Genomic DNA, 18,599 nt, shown 5'->3' with positions numbered 1-18,599 from the left:
TGTGTAGACGTGCAAACCACAGATGTGATCATTTTTAGCATCTTGTAAAGTTTGGTGTTTTTATACTAGAGGGGGAAGATGGAGAAGCAGGTTATGGGTTGCTTCAGGATGGCCTTAGATGCGAAAGACAGCAGCAGTCTAGTTCATATACAGTCTCACTTCCTTCTCTTTGTCTTTAGTCTTTCTCTCGCCGATCCCCTTGTTTTCCTCTCCAGACGGTTCATGAACATGTACATAAATGTACTGTTTACTCTTTCTACATCAAAAAACCCCACAGAAAGCAATTGCCATTTTTTAATGTATTTGTTTAATCTGCAGTTAAAAAAAAAAAAAAAGGAATACCAACTTTTCTAAGCATATGAATGACGTACTTCTAAAACAACATAATGATCAAGGTCATTTTCATTTAAAAAAGCAGAAACTCAAATTTAACAGGCCTTGAAATCCCACTTTAAGAAGTTTTTAATTTAAATATTTCAAAGCGAGTCTGTTCTTCAGATTAAGGGAAGGTGAAGCTTATATTAAAAAAAGCTAAAATAGAACAAAATACTGAATTCTATTCTCATCTCATTCTCATTTAACACTTTGCTTTTTAGATACGCAGTTTAGCATTCCACATGAGGTTGTCTTTATTTTCTTTAAGCCACGATTATGTCAAATTAATTCCTTTTTTTCTCTGTGTCATGCAGTGTTAATAACATTACCAGGCTTGCAACATCTCGAGAACTGTTTAGTCACAAAAACGAATGCTCCAGAAAGTGAACTTCAAGCAATAATTGGACTGTTCTGTTTATAAAACCCATGTAGATGGCTCCAGAAACCCAATGGTAGGGTTTGAGAGGTATAGTATGGATTCAGGCACCTCTATCCTTGTTTTCCAAGGCTAGAAATACTAAGTCGTTCCAGCTTAGTGTTTGAGCTTAGTACCTTCCTTAGAGATTTAATACCTAATAGGATCAATCCAAATAATTGCAGTTTGCTTAAGCAACAAGGGTGAGGTTAGAAACTCCCCCCCTCCTTTTTTGTTTTTTTCCCCCCTGTTTTTCTCCTTCCTCTTGAGCGTTTTCTCTTGCAGGGAATGGAGGTTAGCTTCAGTGAAGCTAAAGGCACTACCATCAGTGCCCGCTCTCCATGTGGAATAAAAAAGGGTTGTAATTCTGTGTCAGAAGTGTCTGGTTCAAGGACTTATAAATACAGTGGCTGTTGTAGATTCTGAAGGGCCTTGAGCCTCTTTGGTTTGCAACTGCATGTAAATACTTTAGCCATAGTAGCTGGGTAGCAGATACTTGTTAGACACTACAGCGGTATCGTGGATACAAGATTCTTGATGCTGGGGCTTCTTTGATGTTGGGATGTGCGAAGGGTTTTGATTCTGCGGCCCCTTTTCCTGCCGCTTGTTTCCGATTTAGCACAATGTGCACTTTCCCGTGTCCCCCGGAGCAGCTTTGTGGGAAAGGTATGCTGTAATTGGTTTATAACCATTCATAATGACCTGGCAACTTGGTATGAATAGCAACGGGGAGCAACTTAACTTGTGATTTATTTAAGTAAGCTACATGGATGAAAGGTACTCCCAGATGTACAAGTTGAGCTAGTTGCCTAATTGGACGTAAATTTTCACATCTAGCTCAGAGAGAGGGTTTTGTTATGAAGGCTGAATTTGGATTTATGAGCAAGCTTCTGGACTGCTAAACCACTTTCTGGGCAAAGTTTAATATTGTCTTTTTTGGGGATGGCTTAGTTTTTTAATTCAGTAAGTGCTACCATACCCTTGTCATTTGTGAAGCTAATGGAATTTTAATTTAAGATTTTTTTGTTTGTTTGTTTATTTACAGTTTCTAATACCTTTACCTTGCTTTTGGTGCAGTAACACCCGCTTTGATTTAAAGGCCAGAATTGGTACTGCGGCTTTGGTTGTTGTCTTTTACCAGTTTGTCTTCGTTGCATCCCTGCTTATTTTGTCAAGGCTCTGGTTGCTTTTTCTCACACAACGCCCATGATACGAGCGACCCACCAGCTGCAGGGCATGATGATTCGGCAGGCGGTACGGCAGCCCTGGTAGTTGTAAGGCCAGGGGTAGTAGCCCAGGAGAGGCTCGCAAATCCTCTGGCACTGTGTGTAACTTCGTCTGCATTCAATGCAGCACACGCCCAGGTGATCCAGCATGGGGTCAAAAGCCATCCCTTCACCTTCCAGCTGCTGAAATGTAAAATATTAAATGTCATCCCGGTGCCCTCATTCCCAGAGAGTGCAGAATGTACTGATGCTCCTGTTAACCCTACAAAAGGTAAAAACTGAAGTCTCAGTCCTGTCGAAGTTAACAGAACTCCCACTAACTGACCCTGTGCATCTTGCTTTATTTTTTCTTTCTTTTGTCTTGCTCTTTTTTTTTTTTTAGAAGTGTGGAATTGGTGCAGTCACCCGTGTAAAATGGAAAGAAACAACAGGGAGCTCTAACTTCATTATATTTCTTCTACAGTCCTTGCAAAAGATCCAACAGCAGTAAACTCCAAAATTTTAAATATTTGCAATGGAAAAGATTTCAAGAAAGTTATCTGGATCTTTTATGTAGATTACAATGTCTGAAGTGTATGCTGTGTCTTTAATGTTTGGTTTTAATTTTTGTATTTTAATGCTTTTTTACACCATTCCAGGAAACTATTCAGTTTCCATTACTCTGCAGTTCTCTGAATATTTCTCTTTTATCTTTCAGTCTGCTTTTTTATCCCCTTTGCCACACTTAGGTGCATTGTGGACAGTGAGAATTGTGCCTGTTCTGTATCTGACAGTAAGGAGTTACATGAAGCAAGGCACACATAAAATATGTAAAAGCAGGCTCTTACCTTCACCCTTCCAAATTCCTTTCCTCCTTTCTGGGGAAGATAAGTAACCTGGATATTCTGCTTTTTGAAACTCATTTGTTTTTCTCCTGTTGGTGTTATTTCAAAAAAAGCAGCAGCAAAGAGCAAATGCCAAAGTAACGCTTATTTTTTTCACCTGAGCATTTTTCATTCAGAAAACCAGCAGCAGACTGAAAAGGTGAGGCACAGGACGGTGCCGTCTCTTGTCTGGGCTTGTACAGAACACCAGTGACAGCTTGGTGTCATTTGGGCCCCCAGCCCTGAGAGCAGGGAGAATGTTGTTCCCTTGGACAGGATTCATCATCCTTGAATTTGGGTATCTGCAATGTGACCTTCTACACCTGAGCTCATCATCCAGACTCCACTCACAGTAGGTGAAGAGAAATAGTTCTAGGGAGGAGTCATTTCATCCTACAGGAAAGACCCACAGTATAATTACGGTCCTTTGAATTGACTGAATCTGCCTCTAAAGAAAGCTTGGATGGAGGCATCTACGCAACAACCAGGTAAAGGTGAATCCTGCCCTGCAGGCTGAGGGAAGTCACAGGATCACAGAGCAGTTGGGGCTGGAAGGGACCTCTGGAGATCATCTAGTCCAACCCCCCAATAAGCAGGTTCACCAGAGCAGGTTGCACAGGAAACATCTGGTGGCCATATCTGATGGGAATGTTCTCCATTTGGCCCAGGGTCCCTCTGGCTGGAAGAGGGGACCTGCAGCAGTTGTTTTGCCACTGCCCTGCAGGGACATGGCAGCTTGGACCCCATGCACACGGTCACTTAGTAGCTGTGAGAAATTACATTCCAGTGCCGCTGCTGTTTTACTGACCTCGTGAGAGAGTCGATTTGGATCCACTTTATTTGGAGTGATTAATTTAAGTTTAATTAAGGGATGTCAACTCGGCAGAACGCTGTCACAGTATAATGATCTCCCGCTGTTGCATAAATGTCAAGTCAAAGCTGGGACTTATTTCCAAAGCAGGAGGCATTTATCCTTTGACAGTGTTGTATTAAAATGACTTACTCCTGCTGCACCAAATGGTGGGTGCAAATTGTCTGGCGCGGGTGCAGCAGACTGGAAGGTGCTACTGTGCAGCCGCTTTTGCTGCAGCGCGGCAAAGGTGTGGGGACACAGCGGGGCGGCATCTCTGTGCTTTCTGGGGGCTGCTTCATCTTGAGAGAGCGAGAACAAGTTTTGTGAGACTCATCCTCCGCCCACTGTTGCCGTCTATGAACAGGTTCTCCTCTGTGAATCATTTGCTAGACCACAGCCGTTTACCATCATAGAGGAGAGGCTGAGAAAACAGATTTATTTGGCCTAACCTTAATCTCATTGCAACCTGACACTGCTTTCCTCGACAGTAGTCACAGAATCAGAGAATCACAGAATGTCAGGGATTGGAAGGGACCTCGAAAGATCATTCAGTCCAATCCCCCTGCCGGAGCAGGAACACCCAGATGAGGTTACACAGGAAGGCGTCCAGGTGGGTTTTGAATGTCTGCAGAGAAGGAGACTCCACAACCTCCCTGGGCAGCCTGTTCCAGTGCTCTGGCACCCTCACTGAGAAGAAGTTGCTTCTCAGATTTAAATGGAACCTCTTCTGTTCCAGTTTGTACCCATTGCCCCTTGTCCTATCATTGGTTGTCACTGAGAAGAGCCTGGCTCCATCCTCCTGACACTCACCCTTTATATATTTATAAACATGAATGAAGTCACATTAATGAGTCACTTCTGATGTTAATTTCTATTTGGGGGCAAAGTACATTTCTAGGTACTGGACTCTCTCTTTACGTTGTCAGTACGTTATGGGGTTCAGCTGTCTGATCAAGACGAGCTTTGGTTTGTTTTCAGAATGTGCTGTCCCTGTCGGATCTCTCTAGTGCTGCTTATGGACCTGAACCCTGAAAAGCAACTTGGGGGTCAATTTGCCATAAACTTGCCACTGCAAACACTTGTGCTTGTTTCAGACAGAAGTTGATGAAAACCAGGAGTAGACTTGTTTTGAACTCAGTAGGTGTTTTACAAGCCTCTTCCAGAGAAAAACTGAACAGGCAAAGACTGTGTAAATTAAGAGGAAAAAAAAAGACAAACCCCCTGTCACCAGTACTACCTGCCTACAGCAGTCCTGGGCTTTGAAAGGAGATTATAGAGCAAATACGTAGAGAGGAGATTATAGAGAAATACGTAGAAAGGAGATTATAGAGCAAATACGTACATTATATGGGTTGTCTGGATTAAGCGTTTGATCGGTTTCTTGCCCCATTGGCCTGGTTTCATTAGGTTGGAGATCAAGTTCTTGAGTCAGCTGTGTGGTGGGTGACCTGGTGTTTACTTCTTCAGCAGCAGCTTCCAAGTCTTCTGCATCAAAGTTCGATTCTGTCTGGCGTCTGTTTCTCTTCATTTCTCTCCTTTGGTTAGCTGATGAAATAATCACAAGAGGATAATCTTCAATATTTCCTTGTTTTATCCACACACTGGTTTCAGTGATTTAAAAAAGGGAAGGGGGCAGAGGGAAAGATGAAACCGTGTGGTGGCAAACCTGATAAACATCGCCATGGGAGCTGCTTGCCTCCTGTGCTGTAACTGCAGCAAATGTCAGTCCAAAGGGCTGTGAGATTCCCTTTTTTACCCCCTCGCTTTCTCCTTGAGGCAAAATGGGTGTGAGGAGTTTGGGGTTGTATTTGACTTTCCGCATGGTCACTGGTGTTACCTTGGCAGCAGTTGCCAGCGCTAGCAAGACCGGTCATATGCATCTCATTTTATTAAAGTGCTTTTGTGACAGGCCGGTGCCCTGCTCTCGAGGGCAGCGAGAGAATGTGATGGAAACAGCTTCTGGACAGCTTTGATACTGCTCTTTTGTTGTCCAGTGGGATACAAAAGCTCATAATAAGAGTGGAAAATACCGGCAGTTTGGAATCAACAGACCAAGGAGGAGTAAATGTTTTCAAGCCTTCTCCTCTCCTCCCAGGCCTGGAAGTTATCTGGAGAAGTTGCCATCTCCCTTGTGAATCCTGAACACCTTTGCAAAGCTTGGCTGTGGGTGATGGGAGTACATCAGTCCTGAGACAGCCTCCAACACCTCATGAACTTCACCTGTCAGTTGCCTACCTAAAGTATCTTGTCCCACCACTCCAGTGACATCCTCTGGAGAAGCAGGGTGGGAAAGATGACAGGCTATGGTCCCAGATCAGGAGCTTGCTGGTTCCCTAACTCTTGGCCAGGTGTGGTGTTCCTGTTATCTGGTGTGAGCTGCCAAAACATTTTGGGACTAGTTTAAGCTATTGTCTTGTCCTTCTGTAGAAGGCTGACCTCTCTGGCAATGCTTCGTCTCACAGTAAGTCACCCTTATGGGTTATGTAAATTGTCTTGAGGAAAGGCAGTTAGAGAACACCAAACATCTGGGTAAGTGTGGTTTCCCAGATGTGCAAGTCTTGGTATGGCATACCTGATCTGGGGAAGCTGTTTAGGCGAAGAGAGGGATAGCAAACTTTTCAAATACAAGAAGTGTTACCTTTGGGATATGTCGGTCGCAGCCAGAAAATTGGAAGATCCCCGCAAAGCTCTAAAATTTTGGGGCTTAGGAAACTGTTATGCTTGATGGGCTCGTCTGCAGCCACCCAGATAAGGGAGTTTTCGTCAAATCTCACAGGCATGATTTCATCTTCCTGCAAACAGAAGAGCATAAATCCTTTGCTAGCTCAGTGAACAGTCATGTGCCTGCTCGCTGTTAATTCTTGAGCATCAAGCTGTATAATCATCCGCTGCAGCTAATACCGAGCATCCTTGTATTTCGTGAACGTGAACTGACTGTACTGAGCCAAAGCCTGAGTAAAGGTTGCCACCATGGAAATGAATGGCAAAACTGCTGTCAGCTTTGCTGGGACTTAGATTTCACCTGTCTCTCTCTTGGACGGCTTTTGCCCCTCGTACAAGGACTAGGTGTTGAAGGTCTTTTAGCCCAAACCACCAGATTTTTCAGGTGATAGCAACTGAATATTTAACACCTTCAGCAGAGCAGCGATGAAATACGTCAGCTGAAAACAAGACTCTAATCTTTTTTATCATGCCCTGTTCTCATTTGATGTACTCCCAAGAGATAACTATATTTACAATAGAGAAAAAAAAAAAATCAAATAAACACCTTATTCAGAAGTTTTGGAGAAGATTATAGCTTGAGAACTGCTCCAGCTTCCAGTTTCAAGTCAATGTGATCCGTCTGATTAAAGGTCTCGTTTGGTGAAAGCAATTCAATTGACCAAAAGCTGGAAGTGCGAGTTAAAGGAGCCTGCCTTTTTGAAGTGTACCCTGCAGGTTTTTGGTTCATATCTTCAAAGTAATGTAGGAAAATGCCAGTGATTGATTCTTTAAAGTTGTTAGTTCAAAGTATTATTTTACATAAAATGTGTAAGTATTTTATAGCAACAGTGAAATATTAAAAGAAAACCGACTTGTGAATCGTGAAAACCAGTATGATTTCAAAGTTAAAATTCTAAATTGCTTCCATAAAAGTCATCAAAACTTGTTATATAACTGACTAGATCAATTTATTCTGTTGAGTTACTGTTCCTTTAATGTGTTTATTGATTTCTTTTGTAGGTCTCAAGTCATTTAAGTTTGCTATCCAAACTGTCTAGTGAGAAGTGCTCTTTCTTCTCCCACTTAAGCTTTTATCAGCATTAGAAATATCTGAATCTAGTTTTCAGAAATAAAAATGTCTTTTGTTTCTGTTTGAGATGATACTGACTTGTAAGCAGGCAGAGTTTGAGCATCTATAAAAGCTTATTTTAATCACCCATTTTTATAGGCAGTGTCGGTTATGATAAGTATAGTAAGATAATGGCATATGCATACTTTCTCCTAAATACATGTGTATTAGAGAGGGAACTTGTTCTAGAAAAGTAAATACTACTTTGCCATCCCCATCATACATCTAACATGGAAAGTTGAGCAACAGAGAAAGGTCAATATCCCAATGGCAGCACTAAATCCGCTCCTTGTTTTGGTGGCCTCAGTGCGTACAATTTATTGCAGTGTTTGTGTAGGTGATGCATCTTTGGAGAAGATGCACAGAAAACAGGACAAGGAAAGAGGGTTACTGTGGCCAAGCAGAAAATGAGAAATAACTTTTTGACTTATTTAGGATAATGGATGAAAAATTGAAACCTTGACCTTAGGCAAGGCAGGAAAGATCTAGGGCTTTGGCTGGAATTTGGGCAAGATCTCTTCCCCATCATGGGGGGAAATCCCACCAACTTCAGCTGAGTCTGCAACATCACTGTTACCTTCCTGTTTGCATTTAGAGAAAGTAGATGCTCAGTAATCAAAGCACCATTACAGGTGGGTGCAGCCTTAGTGGTTCCTCTCTCCCAGCTAATTGTATCTGCTTTTATTTTTTTGGGAGTGGAGCAAATCCAGGGAAAAGGGATGTGGATCTCCTGTGCTGCCCTGTTGGTGGCTGAGCCCCTGCTCAGGTCACCAGAGCTGCTCCTGTGGGACCGATGGGTTTGGGGATCTGAGCTCTGGGAAACTTTGCACACCTAAAGCAATAGGGTTTTTTTTTTTTTTTTTTTTACAAAGGTGAGCTAGGGGGAGATTTTGATGGTATCTGGGTGAGAATTGCAGCTTCTGTGGTGGTTGTGATGCACATTCCATGAAATCTAGTTAGCACAAAGTCCTAAAATGAAGTCTGGTGCCATTTAAGAAGACAAATTCTTAACTTTTTTAAACCATTTTTATAAAACCCGTTTAACCAATAATACTTTCCACAATTCTCCTCTTTTTGATTACTTCAGAGGACTTAAATGATGAAGTCCATGGCTCTGCTCAAGAGCGTTGATAGGAATCTCCTGATCTCAGGCAGATGCTCTTGTCACTAAGGTCTCCTGTGGATCTGCTGGACTTTGGCCCACATCTTCCCCCTCTCCCCAGTCTGCAGCCTCTCACAAAGCCCCTGGACACAGTGACACCTCAGACACCAGTTTTGCTTTTCTTTCCCTTTAGGGACCCCTTGCAATCAGTCAATGAACCCTCAGCTATCCTACCCCACCACTGTCCACAGGGTTTTTTAAATGTCATTTTTATTTGCATTTAAACACCGCTTTAAGACCCTCTCTATATAAAGATTTGGGTTTAAAAAATAAAAAAGTCACCCCTTACCAGCTCAGATGTGAGGCTCGCTTTAGTCATAGCATCAACTTCGGGGACGTGAGCTTTTGGCTGAGCTTTGATGTAACACTTTTCTCCTTCAGCAAAACGGATTCCAGTGATGCCCTGCAAAAGCAGAAGGCGGGGGTTGCGCACAGCCCCCCAGCTCCCCACCGCCCCCAAGAAAGCGCTCGAGCTCTGTTAAAAGTGCTGTTAAATTTTCAGTCTGAAGCTTGAATCTTATTCAAAAACAGATGCAATAAACCACTCCTCCCTCATCATTTTAGCATTACAGCTTGGGTCAAATGGGTCTAGAAATTTTCGCTTGATTTCTGAAAGATGGGGGTGTTTTATGTAAGTGCTTCTGTACCCGCTGCAGGCTACTTGGATTCGCTGTGTTAAGGAATTAGTCGACACGATTTGAACCACAACTTAGCACCTAACGTAGACACCCTTGAAATTGTGTTAGCTGGTGGTGCGGTGCCCTTACAACACAGACTTACAAAAATATGGGGGCAGCCTGGTCCGATTTAAACACATAAATGACGATGACAGCAAGGGGAAGCTTGTGACAGGGAACTTGGTGCAGAAATCTGTGTGTGGGACTGCCTTCATCTGGCCTATGAGGGAGAAGTGCAGTTGCCCAAACCATGGATGTCCAATTGTAAGAGAAGGGTATCCCAACAACTCCAGATGGCTCCAGCTCTCCTGCAAGTCTGGGGTCATTTCTGCCAGCTCTGTGCCAGCACCTTGGGCATCAACATTTGGGCAGGGGAACCTTGCCTGTAGTTTTTCTATTTCTGCTGTAGATTTTCAGATACCTAAAAAAGAGCTCTCTCTTTTTTAATGGATTTAGATACCTCATTGTAGATGGCAAAATTTGCATCAGGTTGAGAGCTTCCTTCGACCACCTAAATACAAATATTATTGGAGATGTACTGGTTTTCTGCCTGGCCTCTGGCTGCCATGGCAGGGGGCACGGACATCATGGGTGCTGTAGGCATCTAGTGCAGTTTGGGATGGATGGTACCGAGGGACCTGAGTTGCATCCTGTGTGCCTGCAAGTCCTGTACAGTTGGACAGACACCCTTCAACACGAAATGACTAATTCTGAAGCAGAGAGACAGGGGATGGCTATGCAGGGATGAGTGAACAAGGGAACGAGGCTTTGTGGTGCATCAAGTGTGGTAGGAGCATCCTAATATTGCCAAATCCAAATCTTCACTGACCGTGTAATCATTCGAGCAGTGCCAGTGAATCCAAAGCTGCTAATGTAAGTCCTTGGCTGTTGGAAGCACGTCTCTTCAATTTATTTCTCCTTTATGTGCTTTCTTGGCTCAAAACTCAACTGGCAGCATCCCTTTGCTCTCGCTGAGCCTGCCCCTGTCCCTCTGTCATTACGAGCGGGCACTGTCCCTGGGAGGTGCCTTTAGCTGGTTGGTGCTGGGAGCTGATTTCTGACCCGGCTGCGACAGGCAGTAGCTCATCAGCAGCACACGTGGAAGAAATGTGAATTCGAACATCTCTCCAGCGGGCTGGTGCTTTTGTGCAGATGTGAAACAGCAATGGCAGAAGAGCTCGTTGTGGGTGCACTTATTCAGCTGCTAATAATGTTGCTATGGTGATGTTAACAAGAGTTTCATGAAGGCTGAACTGCAGCTGTCATGCAAGTTGGGGTCCTGGGTTTCCTGGCATGGATTTGTTTGCACTTGCTGAGAAGCCAAGGAGCTGAATTTCCTTGCCTTCCTAGATTCAGCAGGTGGAAAGTGACTGCTCCAGAAGCCCTGGGCAAGTCTTTGTGGCAGCAGAGCTTTTATTTTAGATGCTGCTTTGACTTGCAGAGTGCTTAACTCTGAAGTTGAGTGTTTCACACCTGAGAACATAAATTGCAGGATCTGGGCCCTGTAAATAGGTTTCTGCAACATCACCTGGATGTATCATTCGTCGCTCAGAGGTGGTACAGCTCAGCGAATCACTCCACCTGAGCTATTGAGCTCTGCTGGGATTCAGCATCTGTTAATCCAGGCTCTGTGCTGAGCAGCCACAGGCAAGTTGCTGGGGTAGCCGCGTGTGTTTGCTGTCAGCCCAAGTGGCCCAGCACCCTGGGTTCGGTGCATGGATGCATAAGCTATGCTAGGTGCCTCCATCCTGTCCCCTGGGGATGAACCCAGGCCAAGCTATGGAGAGCAGCTCCCATCCTTCATCTCAGGACAGAGCACGCTGCCCAGGTCTAGCGTTGTGTCTCCTTGGTTCCTACTTGGTGCCTACTTGGCTTACTGTGTTGATCCTGTGCTCCTAAAATGGTGATGTTCTGGGGAGGTGTGTTTTCCGGTTAAAATCATCTGAAATCAGGCAGGGGCTGTGTCACAAGCCTGTCAGAACATGTTGTAGCTCTGTTCAACGGTTTGAAAATGCCAAGTGTTATGTGGAGCCAAATCTGATGCAGCCTAATCCATACTGCTTCCTGGAGAGGGACCTGGCGTGACTGGTCCCCAAAAGGCACTTACTCTAGACTTGGTTTTGTAGGAAACTGCCCGGCTTGCTGTGAAAGCAAGCTGGGAGATCGTTGATGCTTGTGTGGATGTTTGGGGGCTGGAACCCGAGACCCACTGGGCCAGAGAAGTCAAGGCAGAGCAGGGTATCCCTAGGAAGTCCAGCACTGGAGCGTGTTACATGAAAGACAAGGGTGGAGGTACTTACAATCTGAAAATCATGAACTTCAACAGCCTCTTCACTCCCGCTTCCTGTTTTGAATGTCTCTAAGTTGTTTCCAGCATCTATTTCCATCGATCCGTCTTGTACCTTTCCATTAATGCTCATAGTATAGTGAACGTTGTACACCTGGAATTGATAGAAGAGCACACTTCAGTAATTGCTTATTGCCTTCCTCCTACACCAGGGGATGGATCGATCTGACTCATGTCCCTATTCAGCTCCTAACTTTTATTTCTGTAGGCATTAGATAACTCTCCAACAACCAAGGCCACCCCACTGCAACACTTCACAGTTGGGACAGGCTGGCAGTGGAACAGGTTGCCCAGAGCAGTTGTGCGTTCTCCATCCTTGTAGGTTTTCAAGGCCAAGCTTGTTGAAGCCCTGAGCAACCTGTTCTGACCCCCCAGCAGCAAATAGGGCTAGAAACCTCCTGAGGTCCCTCCTCTGGGGAGCTCAGGGGCCACACACGCATCTATTAGTACGGACAGTTTTTCTTCAAAAGCATCATGTCCACATCCAGGCTCACTCCAACTTCAAAACCTTCTTCTGTGTCATATTTTAGGAATTGCTGCTTTTACTGGTATGATTTCCAAAGGAAAGCAGGAGTGAGCATCCTACCCTGGAGGAGGCCAACCCCTATTTACCTTTCAGGATGTTCTGCGGAGGCACAGGAAAATGGGTTCGTCTTGAGTATGAACATGCTTCCTACCTTGCAGTGGATGTGAACTTCATTTAAATTGGATGTGAAGTTGTATAGACTTGTATTTTCCTTGTCAGCGTATTTGCTCTTATCCTGTTTTCAATGAGGAAAGCTGCAGCGTGATTTGTATTTGCTGGAGGACCACAATCTGTGGAGGGGTTTTGTGATTCTCTCATGCGGCTCTGCTAAAAGTGCTGCACAAGCAGTTTACTTTTGGTCTTAAAAGAGCCTTACAGCATTTTAATGGAAAATTTACACCGACAGCTTAGAGACAAATTTCTTCTTCTCTCACCTTTGCTCAAGAAAGTCTAAGGTGGTAAAGATTTATGGTTCCTCAGTTCTACAGATTCAGTCTCATATTCTCAGCTGTCTAGGACTCCTGCTGAACGTGGTCCATAAAATCAGACCAATGTACATGGTCTCCCCTGCTGCAGGCTGAACTAGAGTTGGGACTTTGTTAGCCCTGTCAGTTGTGGAAAAAATTAAAGATTTAAAATAATAACAATTAAAAAGTTGCCTTCAATTTTGTGACGAATGACCCCAAATATAATTTTTTACAGAGGGAGAATGCACAAACATTTGCAAGCCAAGTGTAGCTTTCTGAGTTTGAAGACAGCTGGGAAAAATAACTCCAGGCTTTCCCAGGGTCTTCACCTGGAGATCAACTTAGAAACTTAATGACAACTTGGAATGTGACACATTTTGCAAAGCAGAATTTAGATGACAGGAGCAATAAAAAAGGGGAAATTTGTCCTGTGGTCTGCCAGTGCACTCACCTGTCAGAGCTGAACACACCGTGCCCCCTCCCTGCCCACCTATCCATTTGTGTCCCTTTCCTTTTTCAGAAGTCCAGAGAAGCAGATGGTTCTTACAGCACATCCTGGAGGTCAGCAACATGTCCTGTCTTTTTGGTGTAAAACCTTGTACTTTCTGATTATCTGAATTATCCCTCTGTGCACGGGTGCATCACACAGGGGGAACTTGGCTCTGGCTGCTGGGATTTGCACAAGGCTCTCCTTGACAGGGACCAGTGTGGGGCTGGAGGCGCTACAAACCTTCTTCCAAAGTAAATTCAAAGATACTAAAAGCATTCACGGAGCAAGTTACGTTCACAAGTGCACCATCATTTTTCAAATGTCTTAAACCAAAAACCTATATAAATAGAAAGGAAAGTTAATATATAAACTTGTTCTAATGTTCTGAAGTTGGGTTCAGCTTCTCATTTCTGTTCTTTGCATACAGGGTTTTTTATGGACCCCAGAAAAATGTAGATGATAAAACTCAGCATCACTTTAAAAATTGCTCCACAGCTGCTGACCAAAAATGCCTATGTGTATGCACAGCCATACAAACCACTGGAGTGAAATAACGGTGCCTATCAATGGGTTAAATATAGCAGTACGTGTTTGAGGGTCCAGGTAGGATCTGGACCAAGAATGCAGATGATGTGAAAAAGGAATGTACACATTTCAATGCTTTTTTTGTCCTGAGAGCTGGAGTTTGCCCAGGATATGAATCCCTGGAGACTTGTTGGGATTTGAGTTTGCTGAGGATTTGCAAGCAGAAATCAATGTAGTGTCTGTGCTCTCAAAGATACGTTTCATGTTCATTAATAAATGTGCTTCCAGGAGGCTCCATCCAAGCAGGCAGCGAAGATAATGATTGTAGGTTTGTTTTTCAGGGTTTTTTGTTTTGTTTTGTTTTGTTTTTAAAGCATGGGAGGAAAAAAAAAAAAAAAAAGTCTGCTTAAAGACTTCTTTATCGACTCCGCAAAAACAGTTTCTAGCCCGTGCTCCTCCTTACATGCCACCAGCTCAATCTGCCCCCCCCCCCACCTCGATGTGAGGATGTGCTCACCTGCCGCTCCGTGGCTTTCCAGAAGTAGAAGGCTCCGATGGCCCCGGCCAGGAGCAGGAGGGCTCCGGCGATCAGCACCGCGGCCCCCGCCTTCAGCAGCCGCCCCGGCCCGGGGGCCGCCGCCGCGTACGCCTGTGGAGAGCGCGGTGCTGAGTGCGGGGCACGGAGCCCCATCCGCCGGCACAGCCTCTGCCCCCTCCCCAGGGACCCCGCCCTGGGACGCCCGTTCGGCCCCGACCAGTCCCCGTCCCGGCCGTGCCGACCGCAGCGTCCCATCCTGATCCCCAGTTCCACCGCATCCCCATCCTGATCGGATTCGACCAGTTGGCTCCCGACCCATCCTGATCCGCTTTGACCCGACCCGTTTTGCCCCGATCCAATCCATCCCATCCCGTCCCTACCAGTCGGCCCATCCCTTTCCCTCCTGTCCCGTCCCGTCGCGCCCGGTGCCGCCCGGCAGCACTCACGGGGGGCAGGCACTGCTCCACATCCTCGGGCCCAGCACGGGCGATGGGCACTTTCTCGGAGCCCTCTGCCATGGCTGCCGCGAAAGGGAGAGCTGCCCCGGGCTCCGCTCCCGGCCCCGGCCCCGACGGGGGCAGCACCGCCCCGGCCCGCCCCGGCCCCGACGGGGAAGGCTGGACCGCCCCCCTCCCGACGCACAATGAGTCCTTTGAGCTGCCCAGCAGCCGTCGGAGCAACGCGAGGCTGTGACCCTCATAACAGCCCCGCTGCCCCCTCACTCCCGAGGGTTAGTCTCCAGTTTTAGAGATGGGGAAGTCAGGGATTGTGTCGGGGATAGAACCCCCCACCCTCGCATGCCATTGCGGAGAGGTGACAACTGCTATAAAAAGCAGGTTTTAAAATAGAACAGAATTTAAACTGCTTTTTTACACTTGCCACAGGAATTCACAGGCGCTGAAGCTGACAAGCTGCTGTTCGGTGGCTGCTCGGCAAAACACCTCGATGTGAGGCACAAGCAAACAGCGCTGGCTCCAGCTGAGCCCCCTGCCAAGGCTGGGCACAGCCTGCAAATGGAGCAGCGAGCCCAGGCCTGGCACAGGCTCAGTGGGGGCAAATCATGGGGGGAAATTCCATGTTTTAATTTAAAAATGTGATAGTCACCTAATGGCTTGACCTCTAAAGTGAAGTTATCCCTGGGTTTTCTTACGTTTCCTGTCACTCATGATGTTCAGATGATTTTTTTTTTTTTAGCATCTAAAGTACAGTATGATCATAGAGGAATTTGGGTTGGAATGGATGTTCAGCTGCATCTCTTTGCTCTTACTATTATTGTCCATGGGAGGCTTAAACACAAGGCTACAGTTGGCTATGTGCATCTGTCCGTGTGTTTCTCCATGTCTGTGTGCCCTTCATGCACCACATGGACATCCTGCCTGTACCTACATGTGCATGGTTATGGCCATGTGTGCCCTCCGAAAAATAAACAGTGCTGGACCGCTTTGGGGTTGTCATTGTCACAGAGTATCCCTTGTAAGGCTGGAAGCAGTGAAAAATAAAATATTAACTTCAAAAAGATCATGAAGGAGGGACTTTGGGTTGTGCCCTGCCTTGCTCTGCTTGCTTGGTGGCTCAGCTCTGGCTTTCCAGACAGGCAACAGCACTAGAAAGAGGTTCTGTTAAACTGGGGAGACCTTGGCACATGGGACTCCATCTCACTCTGGAGCAGTGCCCATGGTAACCAGCTCTGCAACAGCAATTTTTTTTCAAAGTATGCATCTTTCTTTGCATTCATCTTTGCCTCTCCATTTTGCTTCTCAGGCAGGTTTATTTCTCCTTGCCCAGTTGTTGCACACTACTGACATGTCCCCTATCTTGAACCTTCTGGGACCTTGACAGCAGAGGCCGGGCCGTGACCCTGTCTCACCGCAGCTCATCCCAGCTCTGTGTGCCTGAAGAGGCAGGTTTGGCCCCTGCAGTTGATCTCCTACACTTGTGCCTAGTGCCGTAACTGCAAAAATCTTTGCTGTTTTGCAAGTCTCTAAATCCCCTCGCTGATGCGAACAATGCAAAAGCAGAGAAAACTCAGGCCCCACGGAACACCTTGTGTCTACGTGCTTGAGGACCAAAACCCAGAGACACAATCCCCATTTTCCTTCCCTTCAACCCAAATTCATCCATCCTGTCAATTACTGTCGTTAACAATCAGACCTTAAACAAAAAATTAACGGGCATAGTTACCACCAAAAATAAACACAATCACAGCTCATTAAATCAAAAGTGAAGCCTACTGTGCAACTTCCTAAACTAGGGCATATTCTAGCCCAGTCTTGAATGACATACTGTTGTAGGTTGGGGCTAATAATAAGATTATGATCCTCTTCATTAGCAAGTATTTTGTTACACCAAAATCTCATGAATGGATATGTCTGTCTTGGCAAAATGTGAGAATCCCAGCCTTTGATCTCAAACCCCCATTTAGCATCACTGCTTTAAAAAGACAGATTTATTTTAAGGCCCCTGTGCTCATCTCCAATGGGAAAACGTGCCAGGGACAGAGCTCTCACCCAGGAAGAGCTGCTTCTCGCTGGGGTTTGGCTCATTTGAGCCACATCCCTGTGACTGAGGTGGGGGGGAGCAGCTGTCCCCCCATCCTGGTACCCATCTGAGTGCCTCATGTCTCCTTCCCCGGTGATGCGAATGAAAGAGTGGGGGGAAACTGCATCATTTCAGCTGGCAAAAGGGTGGCTGAGGGCATGGTGTTGAGGTAGAGCATTAGCAAAGACACAGTGCAATAAATAATTGTAATTAATACATCTGTACTGGGTATTCATGGAGGCCCATTCACTCCAGGAGCAGCAAGGGCAGCATGTGGTGAAGTGCGACATCTCCCCTGGGAAGGTGAAGGATGGAATCAGAGAGCTTGTGCCCGCCCTCCTGGTGGGGCAGCGGTGGCCCTGGCAGGTTTGGCTTGGGCAGATTCCTGCCATCCCAAGCAATGAATGGATCCTTATGGTCTGTCCTCAGCAGGGTGGGGTGTGAGATGGGTCCTGCTCATATGGGGAGGTGTGGGTGGGGGACTGGACCTTCAGGAGGGAGCTGCTTTGCTCAAACCCTGGGAGAGAAGCTGTACAGCGTCTCCTCCTCACGTCAAGGTGCAAATCCCCCGAGTAATCCTTCAAACATATTTTTCTCATGCAGGGAACAATCCCAGATTTTATTTTTCTTTTTCTCAACTCAGAGCATCGCTGCCTCTTCTTCTTTTGTTCCACAGGCAGAAGAAGATCAGCATGAAATTTCAAGCAGACAGAAGAGGAAAAAAAAAAAAGACATTCCTGTCAGATGATTCGCAGCTTACCACCTCTAGTTAACCCCTATGTTCATGCTTTGCCTTTTGTGTGGGCATATATCTGTTTTCCTTGGAGGGTGCGGGGAACACATCTTTTGCCATTTGATTGATTAGGTGACAAGAGAGAAAACGAGATTTTTTAGACAGATGCAAATCTGTACAAACAACCCAGCATTCAGCAGCTCCAGACGCTCACTGTGGAGTGCAAAGACAAGTGCAACAGCCAGTGTTTGCAGGGCTTAGGACAAAAAAAAACGTGACTTGCCTTTCACCAGCTGAATTCTTCATTTGCAATGAAGATGACCATGATACTAGTGTCTGAGCTCAGGCTCCTCTCTAAATAACATGTGTGTGCTCAGCTGGATTAAGCCAACTTCTGAGACTGGAAATCATAATAACAGCATTTTACAGGACAGCCTTTCTGGTCGTCTAATACTATTATCCTCTGGGCTGAAAAGCATTCCAGAGTACTTGGAGTGCTACGATGAATGTGAGGTTGCTTAGCTGATAGTACTGGCTTTTCTCAAGGAAGCACATTTTCTCATTATTTTTCAGTTTAAAGAAAAAGTTTAGAAGGAGAAATGGAAATACTAAAAATGAGAAGGATTTGGTGATGCTGTGAGCCTTTCTGTAAGTCTCTTGTGGTGCTTTATGCATTTTATCTCCATTTTCTAAGTGTCCTAAATAGCTGTTTAAACTCCACGATGGCCTGAACAGAAATTCATGAGGGCTACTGAGACTGGGCACCTGATTCACTGCTCAGCTTTTCCATGGGTTTACTCCACAGTAAGTAGTGGTGATTCAAGTCCTGCTTACTTGATGTCTCTTCGAAATAACTGAAGTCCTTTGGGCAAAAAAATCCTACAGAAAAGGAAAATCTTGGATTTGGTATTTAACCCGTTAACAGCCTGAGGATTTTGAGAAACCCTCAGGATACTTGCTGACAGTGAAGCCAAAGGATGAAAAAACAGAAACGTATGTCATGGCCACAGCTCACGTCTTTGCGGTGGTCCT

At 45.6% G+C, this 18,599-nt stretch overlaps 1 protein-coding gene across 1 annotated transcript; it reads right to left on the bottom strand.

Annotated features, from left to right (window-relative positions):
- Nucleotides 1–78: 78 nt before the first annotated feature.
- CNMD (chondromodulin) lies at nt 79–14,814 on the bottom strand (the record flags this gene model as incomplete). Its single annotated transcript, XM_082052156.1, has 7 exons — nt 79–2,199; nt 5,075–5,277; nt 6,371–6,524; nt 9,016–9,129; nt 11,704–11,844; nt 14,276–14,407; nt 14,743–14,814. The coding sequence occupies 7 exons, from the start codon at nt 14,812–14,814 to the stop codon at nt 1,984–1,986; spliced, it is 1,032 nt and encodes a 343-aa protein (XP_081908282.1). The 3' UTR covers nt 79–1,983.
- Nucleotides 14,815–18,599: the final 3,785 nt, after the last annotated feature.

The sequence above is a fragment of the Streptopelia decaocto genome (genome assembly GCF_964273445.1).
Source record: "Streptopelia decaocto genome assembly, chromosome: 1".
NCBI classification, from domain to species: Eukaryota; Metazoa; Chordata; class Aves; order Columbiformes; family Columbidae; genus Streptopelia; species Streptopelia decaocto.
Note: the sequence above shows the minus strand (reverse complement) of the source record. Positions and strands in the feature narration are given on the sequence as shown.